Source organism: Pleurodeles waltl, chromosome 4_2 (assembly GCF_031143425.1).
Source record: "Pleurodeles waltl isolate 20211129_DDA chromosome 4_2, aPleWal1.hap1.20221129, whole genome shotgun sequence".
Taxonomy (NCBI): Eukaryota; Metazoa; Chordata; class Amphibia; order Caudata; family Salamandridae; genus Pleurodeles; species Pleurodeles waltl.
Window position 1 is genome coordinate 1,003,398,237 of NC_090443.1, and position 26,079 is coordinate 1,003,424,315.

The 26,079-nt window shown below is 43.9% G+C and overlaps 1 protein-coding gene across 1 annotated transcript in view; it reads right to left on the bottom strand.

Moving 5' to 3' along the window:
* Positions 1-1,032: 1,032 nt before the first annotated feature.
* The window catches only part of IPP (intracisternal A particle-promoted polypeptide), an 84,241-nt gene continuing 59,194 nt past the window's right edge, over positions 1,033-26,079 (bottom strand). The window contains exons 8-10 of the mRNA XM_069232851.1: positions 14,300-14,422; positions 10,783-11,003; positions 1,033-2,250 (exon numbers count right to left, since the gene is read on the bottom strand). Of these exons, the coding sequence (XP_069088952.1) occupies positions 2,026-2,250; positions 10,783-11,003; positions 14,300-14,422 (569 nt within the window). The 3' untranslated portion in view covers positions 1,033-2,025. The remainder of the gene's footprint in view (positions 2,251-10,782; positions 11,004-14,299; positions 14,423-26,079) is intronic.

Genomic DNA, 26,079 nt, shown 5'->3' on the forward strand with positions numbered 1-26,079 from the left:
CTCTCTAACATAAAGCATGTCAAGCCGAAACAATGAACTTTGTGCTGGCTATGGGGACCTGCTGTAAATCTCAGATACAGCCTGTGTACTATTCTGATAGGATGGAGGCAGAAAACAGCCTTTAACACGCAGCCAGAACCATGCAGTGCCTTTCCAATGCAGGCAATACAATGAACGCGTTGTTACCATGTGTTCCTTTACCACGAAAGTCATTACGACAACTTGCTTTAGAGGACACACTGTTGGACTGCTGTTGAATTTTAAGTCCAACACCTTCCCTACAGTTGCTCAGACTGGAGTTAGAATAGTAAATTATACTATTACAAAGTCCAACGCTTCCCTAAGGCAAGTCATTGCAACGACTTGCGTGGTAAAGGAACACTGGGTAACAATGCATTTGTTGTATTGCCTGCGTTCTAAAGGCATGCATGCTAATCCGTCATATAACCATGGAGAGCATATCATATCGGTCTAGTGTTGCTATGCAATCTTCACTATGCATGTGATTTAATGAGTTATCTCGAAGCCCTCTTTTTCCACGAGTTCTCTGGAAGGGCATTATTAGCTTTCTGATAACAGGATAATGTAGGTAACAATGCAGAACGTACCTTATATGAAGGAGGACAGTAACCCCTATACCTAAAATCGACTGTGGACAGAACTGGTCACAATCGGAGGCTTACCCTCTGCTGCACACAGTTATCTTACCAGGAAAACTTTTCCTTGAAGTTGGGCTAGAACCACCATCCACTGCTACTTGAGATCTTTAGGCTCCTGCAATCAGCAGATTCATGTGTGGATGATAGACAAATCATAGCCAGATTGACCTTCCTGCTATCAAACTAACACAGAGACCGAAGCGGGTGCTATGTCTTCTAGGAGACCGAGAACCAGAAAATATATAAAATATTATTAAAATGCTTGAAACCAACACAAATGGAGGTAAAATCCCCCGAGAGGAACAATAAATATTCCATTCAAAAAGCTCCTACAAGAAAATATATACAGAAATCACAGCTATGAGAAGTGGAAAAAATGAAGTAAGACTTTTACTCCACTAAAGAGCATCAAGCGAGCCACCTACGACAAATGTAAAGTGCACTTTTTTCTATTCAGTCTCTAAAATGTTGTAAAATGTTTTCAACTTTTAAAGATCTTTCCTCTTGTCCTGAACATAATTTAAAGTTTATGAGTCTGGGGAAGTTACTTATTTATTTTTGAAGGACTTCTGACATCTTGCCACGAGGTGGAGAACGGGCAAGCAGGTGAGCTGCTAAAGCTCTATTTACCAAAAGACCGCTCTAAGAACAAGCGCTCTACGTTAGAAAATTGTGAGTCAGCCTTCCAATATTGCTTTTTGTGCTGAACTGGAAATCAGGATTTGGATGGTGAATTTGTGACTAACCCGCCTAAAAGAGACTCGCAATCATTGCACGGTTAGCCTCATGCACTAGCGTGAAACATATGAGAGTGCTTGTTGGATTGTAAGGAAGAGACAAGGCACCATGTTTTTTTACAGGCCGGGAATGGGTGTTAATGGCTGGGTTTTCAGCAGAAGAGGTTGTTGGTCCGTCGCATACCATAAGCTTGTTCTCTCTGTGGTCATCCCTTAGACTTCACTTTGCCCCACCAAACGCCTCCAAGATCACAACATCATGGTTTCTCAGGAAACAGACTAAGATTGCGACACTGCCTTAGCAAATGTGTCTGCATTGCTGTACTCGTTCCCACGGTTTCAAAGTGTCACTATATATCATCTGAAGAAGCAGTCTGCTTAGAATAGTCATCTTGTAGGCTAGGTTGCCACACAATGGCCTCTCAAATCAAACCCTGTGTGCTGAAGCAAGGAGTCCCAAGAGCTGAACTGCAGTGTGGTACTATTGCACAACATATTGGAGCAAGTACGTGATGGAGCACAACCTCCACTGCTCCATGCAGCAGTGTGCTCAGGTGCTGCCTCTCTATGTAGTAGTGTCTCTTCAAGTGCAGCTCATGAGAAATCAGATAATGCGATCCAAGCGTGGATCATAGTACAGCCACACCCCCTTCACATCGGCTGGTGATAAGGTTGCCAATTTCAGTCCACGTGTCAGTGTGAGGGTTGTAAACTTCAACCGAATCTGAAGTGACTGGAGCAGAGAAATCCTGGCTCGAGGCCCGGCCCCCAGCAGCATAGAGAAAACCATTGACCGCCACCACGGAAACGCCAGCACGGGGCAACTTCATGGCCGCAACTTCAACCCACTTTTCCTGATTGAAAAAGAACACAAAGAGAAACTATTACTAGACATGAATATAAAACAAACTAGCACATGAACCAAAGGCAGACAAGCTCTCTTACCAAAGTTAGCCTATGCCTGTTCCTTTTCTTACATTTATAAGCTATGTTTTATTTGGTACTCGCTTAAAAAAAGGTGAATTTATCAGATTCCCATGGGCAGAAGGTGTGCCATTGATAAGAAGTGAGAGTCTGTCACTGTTAAACCAGACAGATGTAAGATCCAGCTCTAATCCCTCTGAGAAAGAGAAATTATCTGGGTCTTTTGAAAGCGTAAAAGGCCTTAGCTAATCCTACTATGTATGAAAGGTTGGTCCATTATGAGATATGAGAGAGCCATCTCTGATTATCCAAGGAACGGCTACAGTTTGCGTCTAATGAGTCCAGCCATGGTGACGGGTGTAGATGCGTGACAGAGATTCTAATTTGTAATCTTAATTTTTCATCATGGCAATCATTATTTAAATTACACACTGAATACCTAAACTCGTGTGCAGGTTCCAGAGCACTTTTAAAGGGAACTGCTCCCCTAAAAATCTTTTTATGCTTGCCTATATGCAGACAATATTAACTAAATGTGCTTGTTGTTCTTTTAAAGTGAAGGCAATCAGAATTAATAACTAAGTTGGAATGAAAACACAGGTCAAACTTAGTCTTCTGATGAGATGAATACAGGGATGCCGTCAATACTGTGGGGTTGGTCGCAGAGAATAACTTCAGCAGGAGCACTGCTTTGTAGGCCTTGTGGTGAGCCATGGCTGGGAGGCTCAGGCGGAAGCACAATATTGCACCACTTGTCTAGGTGAATCCTACTCGAGTAAGCACAGTACCGGTGTTGGAGCAAGAATCTGGTAATGCTTTTTAGTGACTCGGATGTCAGCATTAGGTGACATTTATATTCATGTTTTAAAAGCCTAACGTAGAAAGTTGCTCTAACACATTTTAAAAATAGTTTTTGTTCTGTATCGGTCCCAATTGTGCCCACTTGATTTAATAATGTGCTAACCAGATTTAAATGATGCCCAAGTATTAGCATAACTGACACTTCTCTGTCATGCTCAACATGATGCTTTAACAGTTGCAATATTAAATTAACTGTTTTTATTCTCTTTGCCAATATACTTTAACTTCGGGTTTATACGTTTGAATATTATGCAAGTTTAACTGAATATTAATGCGTCCATATTTCGTGTATTAGCATAAATAGGCCTGCAGACCTTGTATTTGCAGTCATGTAAAAGTGATAAATCATTGTTCTTTCTCGAACATGAATTTTTCCTTTACATTCTTAATTGTTACTTATGAATAGTAAAGGGTCCCACTGTTCGGTCAACAAGACTTGTTTCCCAATGATCTTTGTTATCGAACATCTAGATCCATGAACTAAAACGTTAAAACAGTTGATACTGTTAAAATAAACCTTTCCCATGAGAACTGTTGGAATCATCGTACACCCTGGGAAGAATGTGTAGTGTATCGAGTGGTATACAAAATTGCCACTGATTGTGGGAGTCCAACTGATAGGGGAGATGACTTCAACCTAATTGGACAGTGACTCTCTTGCGTGATGTGGACCCACTGAACTGGCCAATCAAGATATTTTAGGTATTTTGAACTAAGGGATGGACTTCAAAAAATTTCTTGTTAGTTCCTCTTCTGGCTTTTGCCCTGAGCAGTTGTTCTTGCTGTTCACTGTGTAGTTTGTGTTCTGCATTTCCCCTGATGGTGCGCCTAATGGACTTTGCTGATAAACTACATGCTTTGCTGACAAATCTGAACTGAATGCTGATTCTAGGAGAGGTATATTCAATTGCAAATGCTATTTTTCCCTGACCAGTATTTCCTTGGTAGAAGTTAGCATGCTGCCATCTGCCTATTGTATTTGCCAGTTAGTCTAACTTAGCCCGAGATAGATGATTTTCCAAATTATATTTCTCTTTCTTTTTGACTTTTGCCCACATGTGTTAGCCGGTTCCCACACACGCTTGACCTAATTTGGTTAGCAGTAGGGACTACCTGTGTCCAAATCCTGATTTCTAAATCTTTGTAATTTGATTTGACTAATGTCTTCCCAGTCTGATTCAAAGTATGTTCATATATTGTCTCATTATAAATATTCATTATTTTTCTTGAATGCTTAATGGTGATGATATTGAGTAGATTAAACTTGTTCCATAGATTTGGTCAACCCATGTCTTTTCCAATTGGATTTTGCGCACAATTTACGTGACTTTGGCTTTGTGGTTATAAAATAAAGCTTTGAAATGTTTCCCTGGTTGGAGTTTTGTTTCTGTGGCCTCATTGGTCATTGTGTTTAAATTTGTTGTTGTATTTGAAACGATTATTCATGGTTAACCACACTCTTCACTGGGTGCAAAAATCCCTCAACCTAAGAGAAGCATTTTCGAATCCTGTGAAGGAGGAGAAAAATGTGTTAGCAACTCTGGTAGCAGAGTGACGGTTATGTCCTTTCGGAGGGGTAACTATACTTTTGTGCAGTATTAGAGTTAACAAAATTGATAGTGGGGTGGTGCTTATGTTTCAAAATGTTGCCCACATTTTGAGTGGTTCTATGGCTAGTTTGAGAAGTTGATGAAATTCCAACATTGTGTTTCAAATGTTACAGTGTATGTATGTTAGAAATTGGGTTTCTAGTTGGCAGAGGTATACAACCTTGTCCAAGTAGGGCCCACAATCCTAGTCAGAGTAAGTCAAAACGTAATACAAATGACCCTGTGTTCACCCTGTGGCACCTTGGCACAGAGCAGGCAGGCTTAACTTAGAAGGCAATGTGCAATAACTCATACAGTAACACAGTGAAAACACACAACAATACTCCACACCAGTTTAGAAAAATAGATAATATTTATCTGAATAAAATAAGATCAAAACGACAAAAATCTAATATGCACAGGTCGAGATATCACTTTTTGAAGGTTTAAATGAGCCTCAATCCTTAAGAATCAGTGGTTAAATCCTTGTTACACACAGTATCTGGGATGCATAAAAAATAATGACGCACAGGGCCGCAGAGGAGGAAATGCTTGCTTTGAAAAATAAGGTGCTACGTTGGATTTTCTGGCGTGGCACAGACTACGCGGCATTTCTTTCCACGCTGCAAGGTGATGCGTCAATTTCCAGGAGTGCAGCCTTGGTTCTTTACTGTGATGCAGGGCTATTTTGACACCCTGGGTCGTTGTATTGGAAATCCTTGACACGCTGGTAAGAAAGAGCAGGCGATGATGCAAATTTTCAGCCACAAGGCAAGTGCTCCATCCATTTCTGCAGGCGCCGCGTCAAATTTCCCAAAGTCTTTGTGTCCCTGATACTTCAGAACAGGAGGCAAGCTCAATCTAGGCCCTTGGAGAGCACTTGTGGGGAAGGCAGAGTTTGAGGCCAGCAGGCAGCATAGCAACAAGCAAGGCAGCAGTCCTTCTCAGCAAAGCAGTCCAGATGAGTCCTTTCGGCGTCCAGGCAGTTCCTCTGACAGAGTCCAGGTTTAGATCCAGAAGTGTCTGATTTGGTGAGGTCAGAGACCCAGCATGTAAACCCCAAAATGCCTTACAAGTGGGGGAAACTTCAAACAGTGATTTTGAAGTGCACAAGTTCCCCTTTCAACCCAGCCCTGTGTGGCAGGATCCCTGTGCAGGGTTATCAGTCCTTTGTGTGAGGGCAGGCCACTGGCCTTTGAAGTGTAAACGAGAGCCCCCTCCACCCTTCCTTTCCAGGGAGACCCATTCAGCATGCAGATGAATGCAGATGTGAATGAGTGTACTGTGTTTATGGCTGTCTGGGTGGATTGCACAAGGCGAGCTGTCAACCGGCACAGACCAGACGTGGATTGGAGACAGGCTGTAAGGCACAGATGGCAGCAAGCACAGAGAAATGCCCACTTTCTAAAAGTGGCAATTCTGAAATAGTAATATTAAACTCACCTTTCGCAGTAAGCAAGATTTTCTATTACCATTCTGACCATAATAAACATGGCAGGGCTACTACTTTCAGATCAGAATCTACCACTTAAAAGTATATGAGGGCAGTTCTAATGCTGGCTTATAAGGGGATAAGCCTTCACAGTAGTGAAATACAACTTTGTGAGCTTTTCACTACCAGGACTTGTAAAAAACATAAGTACATGTCCTGCCTTTTACTTACATAGCACTCTGCCCTATGGGTTACCTAGGGCCTTCCTTAGGGGGTGACTTATATGCAAGAAAAGGGAAATTTAAGGCTAGGCAAGTATTTTAAATGCCAAGTCGAAGTGGCAGTGAAACTGTACACACGGGCCTTGTAATGGCAGGCTTGAGACGTGGTTAAGAGGCTATTTATGTGGGTGGCACAATCAGTGCGACAGGCCTACTAGTAACATTTAATTTATAGGCCCTGGGCACCAGTTACACTTGCAGCAATTGCAGGCACTGGAAGCGGGAGTGTCTGTACAGTAATGTGAATAATTTGGTGCAGACTGGTGATGTTGCCCAGACTGTGGCAGTGGTCAAGTTCAAATTCAAAGACTTCAAAGACCCAGCATCCAAATGGTAACTGTTCCTACAGGATTACAGCAGATGCAGGTCCCCCAACAGAGTCAAGTCCCACAGAAAATGCAGGTTCCAGGAGCCCCAATGCCCATGCAGCAAGTGATGGTTCCTCAGCAAAACATGAATCAGAGAGCAAACGCAAATGTGAATCAGCTGGTAACACAATCATTTTTTATGGATTTCAGTGATGAGGATCAATGTGGTCCCTATGTAAATGCTAACATTATGGAACACAGTGTTTCATTTTTGGTTATCACAGGAGCAATGTGTTCCACTGTCAGAACTGCAGAAGTACCAACTGTGCCATTGGTAGAAAGGTTCAGGTGGAAGGAGGAGCAAATCAGCAGTTAACCAACCCGATTACAGAACATATCCCAGTTAAAATAGGGTCATTTGACGATCTGCACCAATTTGTGGTTTGCGATTCAAGCCCTGTGAGTCTGTTAGGACACGATCCGTTGTGCAAGCTAAATTGTTCCATTAGCTACACCCACAATGGAATAGCCATTCAAACAAATAGTGATGATTAGACACCTAGCAAAATTGATGAAATGTACCCTGTCATTTCCCTGTTTCCAATGGTGACAGTTAATAATTCAACCAAAGAGTTGCAAGGAACAGTGATGATGAAGTTTTGGGAAAGATATTGGACTAATAAGAGGTGTTGAGCCAGTTAAAATCACAGTGAAGTCAAATGGAGTGTTTCCAAGAATCCCGCCTTATAATATGGCCCCAGGAGTAATTACAGGCATTACCCCTGTACTTGAAAATTTTGACGAGCAAGGTGTCCCTAAAGAAATCATGGGAAGTCCCTGTAATTCCCCAATTTTGGGACTGCGGAAGCCCAATGGAAAGTACTGCAAAGTCCAAGATTTGAGAAAGGTGAATGAAATTGTTGTTCCTTGTTGTCCAGTGGTACCGAATCCTGCTGTAATTTTGTTCCAGATTCCTTGTGAAGCGGAATAGTTCTCTGTCACTGACCTGGGTCACGCATTCTTTTCTATTCCACCCCACAAAGATAGCTAGCTAATGGCGATATAATGTTTTTTTCCACCATAATATCACCAGTAGCAAAATATTAAATATAAACATACATTCATCGGGCTGTGAAGGCAGCGGGGAACTCAGAGAATCTGTAACTGATATGAAACAATAAAGGGAAATTTAGAAAAACAAATTATGCAAAAATACCTGATATTTTTGGGTGTCAGTCTGGGAGTGTTAAATAAGATGGTCAATGAGGTATTTGTATGCACTGAACTTCAGCTGCCTGCGTAAGCAGATTCAGCATGGGCAAACTTCAAAGAGCTATGGTGGCAGCCTTTTCTCTCATAATTTGGATTTCCTAGAAGAGATTAATTGGTTTTCTGATAATAGTATAATGCAGGAAAGAATTCATCTCCCTATGGACAGCGTAGATGTTTTTAATTCGGCATAGCTAGGCCATGGTTCATAAATAGTTGCATATAATATTCTCATGTCCATGGTTTTATTGAAGCAGTAATACAGGACTGCCTTAGAATCCAATGTCTGTGGACTCTGATTCGGGAAGGAAGAGTATGGATTTGAATTGATTTGTATGGAAATCAGACATGGGAACATAACACTCATCTCAATCATTCTACGGGCTATGTTGAAGAGAGAATCTATTCATGTGGTTAAATCAGGGCCCGTTATTTTGAAAAGGGCAATGCTAAGATCCCTTGGTCTTAAAGGTCTAATTATCAACAGATACTTTTTGAATTTTCCTTGAGAAGTTGTTCATTATGGAAAAAAGACACATTGGGAAGAATCTTTGTATAAATTGCTATCAATGTCGGTGTTTTTTTAAACTGAGGAGAACAGCAAGTTCAATTTGGTAAAGTAGAGAAGGTCTGACAACAATTACAAGTAAGTCCATCAAGCGTAAAGATGGTGGCTGTGGAGGGTAATGTTGACATGGAACCCGGAGAGGAGAACTGACCTGCAAGACAAGGTGTGAGGTCTTGGACATCCAGAGGACAATTAGAAATTACCAGTATGAACCTGGGCCATTCTAATGAGAGCAAGACTCATTGTATTATTGGCCCTCATCTGCTTAATGAGGACCAGAAGTATTTGATAAAATACGTCAAAAAAGTATAAAGCGATAGTGTCACCTAATTAATTAAGAGATCCTCTTATCCTAACTTTGTAGAACTTGCATGTGAAGACTTGGAATTTCCTGTTGTCTCTGCTGGCAAGTATGTCTTGTTTTGGTAAAGCCTCTCTCTTGAATAGCACTGCAGCCCCCATTCGTGGTTCTATTGAAAGATTCTACACAAGGCATAAGCTTTCACAATCTGTATCCATTACAGGAGAGGCAGCTATTATTGTTGGTTTTCATGCAATGAGCTAACACCAGATGCATTGTGATTGATAGTGTTCTGGTCATTGACTCCCTGTTTGTTTAGGTGACAGAAAGTTGTTGTGTTGTCTGTTTGAATCTGTTGCAAAGGAGCAGAAGGAATGTAGGGTTAGACAGACCACCTTAGGTTCCAGAAGGTTGTTATAAGAGGTAATTTCTTTCTCAGACCACGTGCCTAGCAGTTTCCATGTCAGCTGCCCAGGTCACACGTGAAGCATCCATTCCTTGTCTGGACGAGCAGCTCCTGAGAGAACAGAGCTCATTTCAACATAATAGTCATTTAGTGCCACCACGGAAGAAAACCAGTGGGAAAAAGAGGATATTCAAGAGTAAAGATTACACAGTTCCAGTGGATTTACCATATGATTAAGCGTTCAATTATATCAAAGGGATTCTTGACATTGAAAAGGATCATGACATTGAAGGTGGACTTGATGTCTAAGGGGTCACTGACAGCTTATGGTGTGATGATGAAGAATGTTTTGCATCAAGGGGGTCCTCCCTCTGCAGTGAATGAGTCTTTGGCTTCATATGGCAAACAAATGGCTCTTTGGCAATGAGCCCTTCAACATCAATGCAAATGGATGCCAGACTGTCAGGGAAAGGTTTCTGGTGTTCTTTTTCTAATCTCCCACTTGATGGCTCAGAGTAGAGTAGTCCTCACCTAAAATAGGATTACCAGCCCACTCTAAAAGTAGAAATACTCTTGGCATCCTTTAGTCTTCTAAGTATTCAGATGCTGCTGAAGGCTTTCAGAGTTCTCCTGGACAATTCTGACAACAACAGCACTCCTTACCATCATTAGAGTCTGACGGGTGCATCAGATATTTTTTCTGTCTAATTCCTCCTAAGGGAAGGACTTCACAAAACTGAAGGCATGGATAACCATTGTTGAAATAAGTCACCTGCATAAGAAACATAACTGCTGAAAAAGTGAGCTGATACTCAAGAATGTCTAATGAAAGCAGGGTATTTCGAAAAGCACAGTTGTTTCCTGTTGGGAAAGGGGAAAAGGGCATCAGTCAGGGCATGGAGAGACTGCCCATAGGCAGCAAAACATTAACTGAGTGTTCAACTATGAGAGCTGCCAGTGGGTGGGTGCAGTGAAGCTACTAGCTCCATTAAAGGACAAGTTTCCCTTTCAGGTGATTCAAGCAGTTATGTAATCTGCTCCATTCTCTAGCACTGGTGCAGTTTTTCTATCACAAAAGGAAACAGTAAGGATGGAATGTGAGCTGGAGATTCATTCAAGCTTGCTTACCAATCTGGAATGACTTAATAAAAAATAGAGGAGAACAGTTTATCAACATGTAGGTCATTTGCTGCACAAGGATAGACATTTAGATTATATGATGGGGGAGCGAGGCATATGTGAGCCATATATTTAGATGTCTCCTTTGAAGCTAATATTAGGACCGTTGTAGTTTTAACCAAATGCAATGGAATAGAGGCTATATCGCTTTTATTAAGCCTGTCTAACAAAATTAATTTGCATGGAAAATTCTATTGGTTGCAATACTGAGCAATTCTGGCATTTACAGTTTGGCAAGTTTCAAGCACATGTCAGCAGCACTTCCTACCTCCTCCACTGAATATTTTTCCACACTGTTGAGAGCATCTTCACTCTCATTCCAACCTCCTATAGCATAAATACAGTCATTAAGAGCCGCCACACCAAGGTATGCTCTGCGGGCCTCCATTGGTGGAAGTGCCATCCAACGTTTGGAGACTGGATTGTACACCTCACATGTGCGAAGCTCTGTTCCCTCATTGCTGATCCCTCCGATGACATAAATCAAGCCTGAAAAAAAGAGAAGAGAGTCACTCAAAAAGGATGGTAATCCAAACTACAAGCATATTGAAGAGTTACAAATACATTCTTTCATCATCCCATATCGTGGAAGGACTTGAAGGCCAAGTGTCAGCAGCAAACCACTGCGGCCAAAATAAAAATGTTCTTGGCAGATATGTAAAATTACTTGTATGAGCACTCTGGGAATTCTAGCCAACGTGGATGTAGTCCTATCCAGTAGAAATATTGCCAACTAGTGTTTGTCAAATGATCATCCAACACCCACTAAGGTAAGAATATTTACTGAGCTGCTTGGATGGATGTGCATCTTGCTGATGAGTGGAAAAGAATAGCTGATGCACACCTGTTCATCTTATTCAACATGGGCCTCCTACTGCCAGACATCTTCTCTTGGAGAAGTGCAAGGCCGGCATTTTCATATAATTCTTGCCTTTAACTTTATTTCTAGGATTTCTTTGTTTTCTTTTAAGAAAAGTCAGAGAATGTCCTTTATGCATTTCCATGGCAATACTCTGAACAGAAGAGAGACAGGAATACCCACGCATTTAAAGGGACATTCTTCAGACTTTTGTCTTTAGAGTGGTAGAAATGCCTCAATCAGAATGTTAATTTGTTTTTCAAACCTCTCTTCCATGGTCAGGGAAACACAATACCATCCTAAGTTGCAGTTCGCAGGACTCTTTAGTCACCCCTCAAAGAGCAAAATTCTATTGTCTTCAAGGTGCCCCAACTCTGAGCTGAGTCATTATTTTGGCTACTTCCTCCCTCTTCCTTGTGGCCTTGGGCATATTCTGCATAAACCTTTGTTCTGAATGCTCCTGGGAGCTGAAATTCCCTTCCTAACTGTTCTCATGTGATCGGCTTTTAACTCGTGCTGAAAGATGACCTCCTATCACTTGGTTTCCACCACAAACCCACTCCTATATGATGATGTCACATTTACTGTTTATAGATATTCAATTCCCTCCGATTCTCTGTTGTAAAATTCAGCTGGTTTGTTCAGAGTTCATTCTTTCATGTTTCTGCAGCACCTATGCGCCTTTAATGAATTTCCAAATGTTGATTGTAGTAAGGAAAAAACTGAACAGAAGCTATGTGGGTGACCATGTATTCTTTCTGTAAGTATTACTTTACCCATCACCAACCCACCACCAATGATAAACATCCGGTCCCACCTGCACCATGTAGGAAGGGAGGATGGCGGAAGAGTTACATTCTTCTCAGGAACTACTATTTTATGATTACATTTCCCTACTCACTGGATCCACGCTTAGTTATTTTTGCACCTTCCTTCACAAAGGAACCACCCATTCTCCAGATGGGAAGCAGAAACACTTTTGGCACAATAAATCAACCTTACCCCTAATAGCTAATCTTTGGGTTATTGAGAGGAAGTCTTTGAGTGAGTCTATATTCATGACTATGGGGTCTCTTGAATAAAGTTGTTTGCTGTATGTTTTAGTTGTTGGAGGCAAGAAGGGTGCAAAACAGTTCCAGGTAGAGGCTGAAGAGCAAATGGCAAAGGACAGAAACCTGTGGAATTTCTTTGACCACTTTCAGCTACTGTGTTACATGGGAGCCCTTCAGGACAAGTTGGTGTTGACAGGTGGGCAAGATGAGAATCTGAATTGTGGCATGGCTCAGTTCCATATGGGTTAGCAGGATGCTGATAAGAGCTTAATGGAAATGGTGGAAGGCAGCCGAGACGTCAAGTAGACATAAGAACACGGGTAGCCGTTGTCTGCACTGAGGAGGGCTTCATTCAGGACTTAGATGGTTGCTGTCTTGTCACACCATGGTGTGTGGAAGCAGACTTGTGTGGATTTGTTTCTTTCCCATATGTTCTTGGATGGCAACTGCGTTTGGTATTATCCTTCAACTGAATGGTTCATGAATCTGTAGTCGGCTAGCTCATTCTCAAACTCTTCCAGCAGGTGGAAGAAGTCCCATTTTGATGCAATCTGAGAAGATGCATTGTGTGCTTTGCGTGCTTCATTAGCAAGGAATTACAAGATAGCCAAGGGGAGAAGATCATCTTTGTTTATTGTTGCCTTGCATCAACGAAATCTATAGGTGAAACTTTAGAAATTACGAGGTCGCTTGGGTTGCAGAGAGGTAGTTTGGGCAGTGCAAATAAAGCTCTTGAATCTGTCTAGTGAGTGAGATATGGGTGGGTCTGGCATGGGGCTGAATCACTGTCCAAAATCTTTGAAAACAGCTATTGTGGCAAGAGATTCAGCTAGTTATTTTGAGTGCACCGTCTCCGATGCTGCTCAGGCAACCAAAGGTTTTCTTACAAACAGCACGAGTGTTGTACAATATGACCACTAAACATTTGTGTAACTTTCTGGATACTTCCTCAAGAGACAAATAACAGTTTAGCATTGTCCCTTGTAACACTTTATTTAGGGTCCTGCTCAGACAAATTCAGTCTCTTTCACCCTGGCATTTTCTGACTTTAAATAATATTTCATTAAAAAATCCAGTTGATTCTTGCCACCAGGGGAAGAAAGTTCTTATGAGATGCTGACGTGCGAGAGCCTAAGAACTCTGATTACTAGTCATGACAAAAGAAACTTTTCCTGAAGATAGGATTAGAGCAGCTCAGTCTCATGACATTCAGTGGTTCCCTTTGAGGGGTTTGCCAATAGTACGCAGAAGGAAAGAGCAGCTTCTATTTCCACTGGGTATTTAAACCCTCCATTCTGGGTCTACTGCAGTCTCACTAATGACAGAGTCACTCCCTTCACTTAATGGTTTTCTTGACTTAAACTAACCTTTAGCCACAAGCAGTGAACAATGCCAACAATAAAATTCTTCAGAACTGAAATGTGACTTTGCTCGAAGATGCTGGATCTGAAATGTGCTGCACTGGCCTTGTGGTCCTACTCCATACTGAAAACAGCTAAGTGGAACTTCAGTATTTCAGCCTGGTTGATTGCTGACTCAGTCACAGAAAGTATTAGAGTGGTGCATGTACAATAAGTGCACAGCTTTATCATATCTCAGTGCCAATGGCTACAATTGTGGTCCTCCACAAAGAAAGCTAAACAGAATGCACTTTAGGTTTCTGAAGGAATCAATGCTAGCCTAGAAAAAAAGCGGTCTAACAGCCCACATGTTTGAAACAGGCTATTAAATGATAGGCACAAAACAATTGTCTCTGAATACCAATCATCAGTATTAGTATCAGTGAAGACATTCGATCTGTAAACAGCCAGTATCATAAAATACCCAGTCACAGACAATATTTTCAAAGCATTTCACAGCTCCCTTTTGCCCACCTTGCATCTCACAACAGCCAAAGTAGTACCGTGGTAAGACCATTGAGCCCACAACTTGCCAAATGTTCTCCACCGGGTCAAATCTTTCAATGGTGTTTCCAATCTCTGCTCCAATCCAGCCACCTGACAGAGAAAATAAAACTCAGTTTATCCTACCAGCAACTGCATAGAAAACATGTGATTCTCATTCTGAAGTGATGAAAGTAATCACATGAGCAGACCAGTCAAGCTTCTGCATGAAAGATGGCATATAAAAGAGGGCACTAAGCTTTTCTTAATAAACATGAAGATTGAGTTCTGCACATGTGTTGGCCTTGAAGCCACTGTACTGCAATTGTGCTTCTTTAGCAGCACAATGTATTCCTGGTATATGCGGCAGCTGCTGGCTTGAGAAGCATAGGGGGGTCAATGGGAGTGTCAGTGTAGTACTGCAGGGCAAGGAGCCTTCTTTGACCACACTTATGCAAAAAGGTTAGTTTTCTTTATTTCAATGATCCTTACTAAACTTTTACAAATATACCATCACTCTGTCTTTCTCTGTGGAGGAAAGATCTCCTTGCAGGCAGGTGCACTGAGGTACTGCACCTGCCTTCAGGAAGATGTCCAAGAGGGAACATGTGACCCCCCTCCCCCCTTTCACTCCTCCAGAGTGCTGCCCTTGGGGCGGACTGACAGTACATCACCTAATGCTCTCTTTGCCTCTGTGCCCCATAAGTAATAAGGTATAGAGAAAAGGTGCTTCCATCATTTGCATGGGGCAAGGCCCTCATGCAAATGAGGGAGCACCTGTTGAAGATAGCGTTGGTGCTACATGTGCACCATCGCTATCAGTATTACAGAAGGGCCGTACAAGCATCTGCAGCTCCTTCCATAACACCAAAGTGCTCTGAGGCGGACAAAGCAGGCACACACGCCGTAGCACCCCCGGGGCACTTTCTGTAATACAGTGGCTGGCGTCACTGCAGAACTTTAACATAACAAGTTTATAACATTTTAAAAGATGAATCAATCAAACATGCAGAGGAACATTAAGGTAAGCAATTAGAAGGGAAATATATTGCAAGTGGGTGCAAGTTAAACGGACAGGACTCATGTTGGTTGCTTTTCTGTAGGTATGCATCTGGTTTGTCCTATCACATGCCCTGCTATTCAAGACATCTGAATGTGCAGATATATGATAAGTGTTCTACCAGTTAGTATTGCTTTTAGACCCTTGGTAAAAAATAAATCTAGGAGAAAGGTATCCTTATGGTTTAGGTTCAGTATGTCATAAATGGTACATACCACCAAACAGTCTAAGATTGAATTGATTGTCATGTCAATTTAAATCACTCATTCAAAAACCTCAGATATCTTAGTCCAGAAGAAGTAGATTAATCTGCTCTTAACAGATCAATGCAGAGCTCACTTTTCCATTCTTGTCAGAGCCATCAGGTGTGAGTGGGAAGAAATTTAAGCTTGTGTTTGCCAACAAAGTCCAAAACGGCCTGTGCACACCTTAGCTACCTAATTTGGGTGGGAGTGGTGGAAACATTTGTTACAATTGATCCTGTCCATTGTCCCTGTATGATATGTGAGTTTTTCTGTGCTTAGATCGTACTCGACTTCTGCTGCATTTTTCTGATTTTACACTTTGTTGGTGTGAGTATTTTATTCAATTTAAAAACCATGTCCATGGTTAACATGTCTGGCTGTGGAAATCGTCACCGATGTGTTATGCATGCTCTAGGAAATCCAGAAATGTACGTTTTTATATATTGAATTTTCTTTCTCATTCATCACAAATAAGGCACAGTTATGGGGTCCAAGGACCCTTATTAATGCAATGTCAGATTTATGCAAAAAATTGTTTTCCGCTCACTATGCCACTCCAGACTTTGAACAGTCATCTACATATCTGTCTTGGCCCTTCGTCAATAGGAACAGTCCATCCAGCCTTATGCCAAATATCTAAGAAGACTATATACCATCAATTCTAACTTTTTTTATTATCTCTGGAGGACATCATGGAGGACAGTGACATTCTGTTAGGTAGCTTCCTATAAATCTGAAGTATGGCCTGGTACCTTTAATGTATGATATGTTTGCAATGAAGACTCTTAATCTTATTAATTATGATGGAGGTAAAATGATTCAAAGTGAGTAAAAAAAGTTTACATTTCCAGCCAGACAGGGGGTTTCAACTCAGTGAAAGAGAGCCAAAGTACTACTTGCCTTACTATGTTTGATGTTTTACATGTGAAAAATTGCTTAGTTAAGACCTAATGATCCAGTCTATGGAGTGAGATCCTGGGTTTTCTGTCTTTTCATAGGAAGTTAGATTCATCAATGGGTTTGAAAATAGTAATTGGGCAGGCTGAATATACCAGATAGGGAGTAAATTATGGATAAGCCATCATCTTGATTGTTTTCAATCTTCCCCACCAAATCAAGTATTTGGATAAACAGGAATCTTGTTATTTTCTAACTGAATATTGCAAATTTCCTGGACAGCATTATTAAACCAGATGTCTAGGCGTTTAAAATAGGAGGGTTGCCAACCAAGGCCAATGTCCTTTAATATGTCTAGAAAGCATAACTGGTTTTACGCACAAACATGTGGTTCACCTTTATTAAGGGTATATTCCAAATCCTGATCATATGTATTTAAGATATCAAGTCTCACAGTAGTGGATGTACTGGCTTCTGCCAAGAATATTAGGAAGTGAAAGGAATGAGTGTTGTATCATAGTAACTGAATGCTTCCACTGCTGGATTCCAGGAGGAGAAAGCAAGTGGTTGCTGAGGAGCTAGGATATGTTAATGAGTCATTGTACCCATCTGAAATAAACTTCTATTTAAAGCTCTTTGCGTCCTGTCAACTTAAAAATAGCGACAAGGATGGGATTCAGAAAAACAAGAAGCCGTCTTATGAAGTTCGAAAAGAATCCTCAGTAGAGAACTTGGTGTGAGGACGACCCCTAGTTCTTACAGTTCGCAATCAACAACTAAGACATTTGGTGTTTCTGACATGTGAGTGCGGCATGCAGGAGTTATACTAGCTGGATAAAAGGGGAGAGTTTTTCCAAAGATTTTGGATTTAGATCTGAGAAGGACGGGATTGACGCGTGTAATGTGCTGCTGTATTTACATTTGAAGGTGCCGTGGTTTGTGTGCCGTGCACAATCTGTAGGCGGTGCTTGTGACCCTACAGTGCATGTGTTTACTGTTGCACATAAGGAGGGCACAGACTGTTCCCTGCACTGTAGGTGTCTGAAAGGGAGAGCGTGCAGGTGGCGTGAGGGGAGCTGAACAGACTTACCTGCAATCAGTATCTTTTGACTTTCAGTGAGGCTGCAATCTCAGAACGACAATGCTGAAGCCGACTGAGCTTGCAGTGTGACGCGCATATTGACATGACAAGCCGGGTGACATGCACCATGTCATTGAACGTGCCGCACCCCAGCTACTGTTATTCCACGTTACTACAGCAACCATCTGCGAGGTGCAAGACGCATACTAGCACGCCTTCCCAAGTGCAGAAGTGAAATTAGCTTGATTCTGATGGATACAACTACCTGTGGATTCCTCACCTAATGAATACTCCCATGGCGCCAGCATTCAACGGAAATCTTCTTACTAGTCTCTGCACGTCGACGAGGACGTCACTCTAGCCCACGCGACGCCGTCTGACGTCATACAGGCAATAAGAGGTCCTCGCCGACGTGCCGATGACAGTTCCCTTTTTTCCGTGCATTCGAAACGGTTATCTTCGAGGGAGCTACTGTTACCTTCGTGGTTACAGTGTATTGTCTGCTGCGTAGTCTTCTCTGCGGTAATAATGTCTCAGAGGAAGTCGGGTTTCAAGCCCTGTCGAGAGTGTGGGGGCAAGATGTCAGTCACAGATCCTCACTCCGACTGTCTATGGTGTTTGAGCTCCGACCACGACGTCTCGACTTGCGATTCATGTCAACACATGAATCCGAAGGCCCTCAAAGAGCGTGAGGCCAAGTTATTCATGGCAAAGTCAAAGAAGAAGGAGAAACATCATAAGAAGTCTTCTTCGCCAAGGTCTCACCGGCGTCATCGAGACTCCCGGCGCCGTAGAGACTCACGACGTCATTCCAGCAAGGAGTCTCGTTCGAGGTCACCTTCGGCTCGGCGTCGGAGGACTTGGGAGGTCAGCCCCACGGTCACGCCGCATCCATCGACGCCGTTGCCCTCTCCGGCGTCACCGACTTCGCCTGGTCAGGCGTCGGTGATTGAGGTGGTGCAGCCTCTTGTGTTTTCTCCGGCGTCGCAGACATCGAGGCCGGCGTCGGGGTCGCCCTAGATCCAGGCACCCCAGTATCCGGCTTTTCCCACTCCTGGAGCCGATAGTACCGCGTTTCTTAATGCGATGTATACCATCTTTCAGCAGATGGCTCCAGGAGCTGCTCCGGCTGGTCCTTCGGGCCCTTGGCCTTTTCGTTGGGTGATCCTGCGCCTCTTCGGCCGGCACCCTTTATGCCCTTTCTCCCTTTTGGGAATGTGGGCTCGGCGCCGGTGGCCGCTCCGGTGGCTTCAGATGTTTCGGCCCCGGAGGTTGCCCTTCCGTCGAAGTCAGGATTTTGCCCTGTGACTCCGGTTGGTCCATCGGCTCCAAGACCTCGTCCTCCGGCTCCTGCCTCGGCGCCGAAGCTGCCTGTGGCGCCGGACGCGGCGTCCGATGCTTCTGGAGATCGGCGTTCTTCGACGTCGGCGGAGGCCATGTCGACTCCGCGTATCGAGGAGAGACTTCATTCGAGGAGGCGTGCTCTCCGTCTTTTAGAAGAGCAGGAGTACCAGCGAGTCTTAGAGGAGGGAGAGATTGAGGACTCTGGAGACGGACTACATGGTCTGGATACAGCCAGTGGGCTGGACACTTCCCCTGAGTGGGACCTTTCATCTCCAGGGGAATATACGGAGGAGGCTGCTTCCTTTCATGCTGTGGTGAGGAAGGCAGCGAGCTTTTTGGACCTGCCTTTGCCGGTGGCAGAGGCGAAGCAGAATTTGCTGACAGAGGTATTGCATCCGGCCTCTGCGGCAGCTGAGCCTCTCTTGCCATTTAATGAGGCTTTGCTGGATCCGGTGTTGGAGGTGTGGAAGAAGCCGGTGTCTTCCTCGGCCGTTCATAGGGCTGTGGCCAGGAGGTATCGAGCTGCACCATCTGACCCTGGCTTTCTCTCTAGACACCCTACGCCGGAGAGCTTGGTGGTGCAAGCCTCCTGTTCCTCAAAGTCAGCGCCTGGTTCCTTCCCGACGGTGCCTGGAGACAGAGACTCCAAGAAACTGGATGCGCAGTCCAAGAAAATATTTTCGTCATGCAGTTTGGCGTTGAAGGCCACCAAAGCAACGTGCATTCTGGGGAGGTACATCCATGCTCTGATGGATGATATTTCGTCTTCATTTACGGAGCTCCCCCAGGGTCTCTTGGATGTGGTCTCGGACGCCCAGGCTGCCGCGACCCAGATTATCCAGTCTGGGCTGGACACGACCGACTCGGTGGCCAGGGCGATGGGCACGGCTGTGGTGGCAAGAAGACAGGCCTGGCTCCGAAACTCAGGGTTTTCTGCGGATGTGCAGTCGACCCTGCTGGACCTCCCGTTTGATGGGGACAGACTGTTTGGAGCCAAGGCAGATTCGGCCTTGGAACGATTTAAGGAGAGCAGAGCCACAGCCAAATCGTTAGGACTGCAAGCTCCTTCTTCCTCTGCCTCTTCTAGATTTTTCAGGAGGTTTCGGGGATTTGGGCGTGGCTCTTCTTCCTCTTCCTTTCGGGGGAGGTTCCAGCAACCCGCCTCTTCCCTCCCCTATAGGTCATTTAGAGGGAGGGGAGGGGTGGGGCCCGTACCAGAGGAGCCTCTCAACAGCACTCTGCCTCTTCCTCGTCCTCTGGAGGGGTGCAGCAGGGGAAGCAGCCTTAGGCTTCCACCGTTTCCCACTCACTCCTCTCCTGTAGGGGGAAGATTACAGCATTTTCTCCACAAGTGGAAGTCTATCACAACGGACACTTGGGTTCTCGGCATTGTGGGGAAAGGCTACGCCCTTCCCTTTCGGGAGTTCCCGCCCCTCATCCCACCCCGCCCATCTTATTGTTCAGAAGAACACCTCCTGTTGCTAGAACAGGAGGTTCAAGTCCTCCTTTCAAAGGGCGCGGTAGAGTTGGTCCCAGAGCAGGAAAAGGGTCGAGGTTGTTACTCAAGATACTTCCTGATTCCCAAAAAGGATGGTCAGTTGAGACCAATCCTGGATCTGAGGATCTTGAATTGGTTCCTCAAACAGGAAAAGTTCAAGATGCTGACCCTAGCACAGGTGCTTTTGGCGTTGAACAAGGAAGATTGGATGGTGTCTGTCGACTTGCAGGATGCGTACTTTCATATCCCGATACTCAAGTCGCACAGGAAGTATCTCCGGTTTGTGGTAGGGTCGCAGCACTATCAGTTTGCGGTCCTCCCGTTTGGTCTTACTTCAGCACCTCGAGTCTTCACAAAGGTGATGTCAGTGGTTGCGGCGGAGCTCAGAAGGAAGGGGATAGCAGTATTCCCTTACTTGGACGACTGGTTGATCAAAGCCAAGTCCCCGGAGCTTGTGTCGCATCATCTGCAGTCAACAACCCAGTTGTTGTTCGACCTGGGCTTTTCGGTGAACGTGCCCAAATCTCACCTGGAGCCCTCTCAGCGCCTCCTGTTCATAGGGGCAGTACTGGATACAACATTGAGTCGAGCCTTTCCTCCGCCTTAGCGGATTCAAGATATTCAGGAATTGGTTCCAATGTTTCGAAATGGAGCGGTAGTTCCAGTCCTCAAGGTCCTTCGTCTGCTCGGTCTGTTCGCCTCCTGCATTCTGTTGGTCACGCATGCTCGCTGGCACATGAGGGCTCTTCAGTGGTGCCTCCGAAGGCAGTGGTCTCGACACAAGGGAGATTTAGAAGGTACTGTCAAGATCTCCAGAGATGCTGCTGTGGAATTGAAGTGGTGGATTGCGGGCAACAATCTTTCACAGGGGAAGCCGTTCGCGCAGTCGCCACCAGTGGCCACGGTCATAACGGATGCTTCCACCCTAGGATGGGGAGCTTATCTGGGGGATCTGGAGATCAAAGGGCTTTGGTCTCCAGAGGAACAGGTGTTTCATATCAATCTGTTGGAGTTACGGGCTGTACGTCTGGCTCTCAAGGCCTTCCTCCCATCCCTTTGTGGTCAGTCGGTACAAGTCCTGACGGACAATACTACCACGATGTGGTACATAAACAAACAGGGAGGAGTAGGGTCGTACCTTCTCTGCAGAGAAGCTCTTCGGCTATGGTCCTGGGCAAAGGACCATCAGATTTGCTTGGTGGCAAATCATCTGGCCGGGGTCTTGAATGTACGTGCGGACAGTCTCAGTCGCCAATTCTCGGCAGACCACGAGTGGCGTCTCCATCCAGATCAAGTCTGTTTAATCTTCCAGATGTGGGGGTTTCCTCGGATAGATCTGTTTGCCACTCGGGAGAACGCGCATTGCCCGTTATTCTGCAGCCTCCAGTATCCGATGCAGGGAGCGTTGGGGGACGCGTTTCAGATAACCTGGTGCGACCAGTTGCTTTACGCGTTTCCCCCCATACCCTTGATTCCTCGAGTGTTGAGGAAAATTCGCCAAGACCGGGCCCAAGTCATCTTAATAGCTCCGGATTGGCCAAGGAGGGTATGGTACTCCGACCTTCTCCAACTCTCACTGTGCCCTCCGCTCCGTCTCCCTCTCAGGGCAGACCTCCTCTCGCAGTCTCAGGGGCAGGTTTTACACCCCAACCTCCAGAGTCTGCACCTACATGCTTGGAGATTGAACGGGGCAACCTGAGTTCCTTCTCTCTCCCGCCTGATGTAGTGGATGTTATCTTAGCGGCCAGGCGACACTCCACTAAATCTATCTACGCTAATAGGTGGTCTAAATTTGTTATGTGGTTTGGAGAGAGACAGATTGATCCCTTACATGCTCATCTGTCACATGTTTTGTCTTTTGCACTGTCTCTAGCGCAGAAAGGTTGTGCAGTGGCTACCATTAAGGGTTATTTGTCGGCCTTGTCAGCCTTCATTTGTCTTCCAGACCAACCATCGTTATTTAAATCCCCTATTGTTCTCAGATTCTTGAAAGGTCTTCTGAATCAATATCCTCCAAAACCATTCGTTATGCCTCAATGGGATTTGTCCTTGGTCCTGACTTTCCTTATGGGGTCCCCTTTTGAGCCTATGCATTCTTGCCCCTTAAGGTATTTGGTTATTAAAACAGTATTCCTGGTAGCTATAACATCTGCAAGGAGAGTGAGTGAGTTGCAGGCCTTATCGGTTAAACCCCCTTATATAACGTTTTATGGGGATAAGGTGGTGTTGAGGACCAAGGCTGCTTTCCTTCCGAAGGTTGTTTCACCCTTCCATTTGGCTCAGACAATCACTTTGTCCACGTTTTATCCTCCGCCTCATCCTTCAAAGGAGGAAGAAAGACTACATCGCCTGGACCCAAAAAGGGCGTTGAGCTTCTAGATCGACAGAATGAAGGATATCAGGCTGGAGGATCAGCTGTTTGTCGGATACGTGGGCAAGAGGAGAGGAAAGGCAGTCCACAAGAGAACACTCTCCAGGTGGGTTGTTCTTTGCATTAAAATCTGTTACTCTTTGGCAAAGAAGGATCCGCCTGAGGGCATTAGAGCTCACTCCACCAGAGCTAAGTCGGCCTCTTCGGCCTTGGCCAGGGGTGTTCCTGTGGTCGACATCTGCAAGGCCGCAACTTGGTCGTCCCTTCACACTTTTGTGAAACATTACTGTTTGGACTCTGAGGTCAGAAGGGACGGTCATTTTGCACGGTCAGTGCTGCAGGATTTCTTGGTTTGACCATTTAGGCACCCACCGCCGGGCGTGGTACTGCTTTGGGACTCTATTCATTAGGTGAGGAATCCACAGGTAGTTGTATCCATCAGAAGAACGAGTTACTTACCTTCGGTAACGACTTTTCTGGTGGATACATTAGCTACCTGTGGATTCCTCACGGTCCCACCCGCCTCCCCGTTGCCTTTTTGGTCTCTCCAAGCAATCCTTGAGTGTGCTCCTTTTGGTCTTCAAAGTTGCAATACATTTTGCATATATGATATTTGTATATATGTGTATATTTATATATAAATCTATATATATTGTGTATATACATGATTCGTTTGTATAAATATATTTATTTGTTTAAAAAAAAAAAAAAAAAAAAAAAAAAAAAAGGTTATATTAAATCTACAGCTATTTTATTGCAATGTTGTGTGATTTACAATATTAAGAGATGTTGCTTTGCTCTTTCATTACATTGGGTTATTATTATTCTCATGCACGTAAAAAATGTTGGTACTGTCATCGGCACGTCGGCGAGGACCTCTTATTGCCTGTATGACGTCAGACGGCGTCGCGTGGGCTAGAGTGACGTCCTCGTCGACGTGCAGAGACTAGTAAGATTTCCGTCGAATGCTGGCGCCATGGGAGTATTCATTAGGTGAGGAATCCACAGGTAGCTAATGTATCCACCAGAAAAGTCGTTACCGAAGGTAAGTAACTCGTTCATCTTGCTCAGAGGCATAATCAAGCCTCGGGATTCATGAAGTGAAAGTTGTGCAACGACTTAAAGAAGTGTAACAAAAGAGCACAAGAGAATACAGGAAAACAAAGAGAAACAGTGTATTTCAGTATGAAAGTGGATGATCCAGTGTAATGCGCCGATGATGGTGTCTACCTTTATTTTAGCCAGTTGTTTAGTTGAGTCAGATGACGGTGACAACTGTTTATTTTGGTCTGTTATTTTGGAAAAACTGTTGTGTAATTTGTTTATTAGTTTCAGCCTATTATATCAAGACAAAGTGCTGCATTGTTGTGACTTTGTCCATCTAACAGCTAGCATCTTTAATTAGTCATGGATGCCTCTTCCATTGTAGCTCCTCCGAAATTCATGCAGAATCAAATTTCTCCAGTCATGGTAGGGGAAGATTAGCGCGAATCCTTCGAAAAGTATCTCAAGGCTGTAGGTGGGGAAGAATTTGCATCCACATGTAAATTAGCATTATTGAAGCATAATTTAGGCATCGAAGGAAGAAACGTCTTAAAGACATTGCCTAAACCTACACATGCTGCATTGACAAACCATGATGGGGAGGAGCGTCATTCAGAAGAGGTGCTTAATGATGAATACATAGATGCTACGAAGGCCTTGGAAGACAATTATGGCACAAAAGTAAGCCTAGTGTGGGAAAGACAATTTATTTTCTAGGTCACAATTACCAAAGGAAAATGTAGAACAGTATGTCTCTGTATTGAGTACATCAGCTGCGACTTATAAATCTAAGGAGCTACACAAAGAAATTATAAGGGACCAGTTTATAAATAGGACCAACAATGTCAAGATTCCAGGAGATATTTCTGGAATTGAAAGACCCCCTCCTTGCAAAAAGTCATAAATGCAGTAAGACATGTAGAGAACATTTTTAGGTATGTGAGAGAACTTAATGAGGATCAACATAAGGGGAGTAGTAAGTGCAACAAGGTAAATAGGGAACAAAAGGTGAAGAAAACCGCTGGGGGACTGAGCAAGGCACATGCAAATAGTGAAAAATGAGTGTGTTACAGATGTGGGAGCATGAAGCACGTTGCAGATGTTGATACCTGCCCAGCTACAGTGAAAGTAAAAGTGAAAAGTTTTAAATGCCAAAAATTTAAACATTTCTCCAATATGTGCAAGTCTGAAGGTTGTAGTAAGGGAAAAAAAAAAAGTTATAAGTGTGGTGTGTGACAGTTGCGATGGCTATTCAGAAGAGGATGAAAATGACGACAAAGTTGAAGTTTTGGTGTTAAGCAAGAATATTGTAATTGAAATACAAGAGAGACATCGCCCTTCCAAATGTGTTTTGAAAATCAATGAGAAAAATGTTACAGTATGGGCAGATTTGTGTTCCCAGTACACGATGAATGACAAAGTAACATGGGAGAGTCTGGGTGGTAGTCGATTGAGTTCTCCCGACATTGAACCAGAGGAGTATTGTGGTAAGAAATTGCCAGCCAGTTAGGATATTTTAATAGCAAGACAACACATAAGGACAGACATGCTAATGGGAGAGTTTACGTGGTGGAAAAGGGGAGGGCACTTTTGGGATGGAGTAGGAGGTATTAGGCATCATTCTCAACCCAAATCACCCTGAACAGATGTTGCTTACAGGAGGAAGCAAACAAAATGCAGTGGAGCACTAAATATCCCAAATTGTTTAGCAAAACATTAGGGTGCTTAGAGAAATTCGAGCACTGTATAATTCTTAAGTCTGGGTGAGAAATGTTCTACTTGCTTAGAATAAGAATAACTCAAGGAGGAACTAGAAAGAATGTGTGCAGCTGGGATGATAGAGCCCATAGAATCATCTACGTGGCTCCGCTCCATTGTCCTAGCACGCAAGTCCAATGGCAAACTGAGCATGTATGTCAATCTGAGGAACCTAAATAAAAGTACATGGATTGACAATTACCCTTTGCCACACATAAATAAAATGATCTCAAGCATTAAAAGTGCCATGTTCTTTTGCTCCATAGACCTGTCCAGTGAGTACCGCCAGGTGTGGCTGCATCCAGAGTCCAAACACCTTTCATCATTTATAATGCCCAAAGGTTCATTTCAATTTGTGGGTATGCCCTTTGGATTAGTGTTGGCATCCATAGTCTTCCATAGGCTCATGAGCAGTGTGTTAAAGGAGATTCTGAATGTGCTGGTCTTTCAAGGCGACATTTTGGTATGGGGTG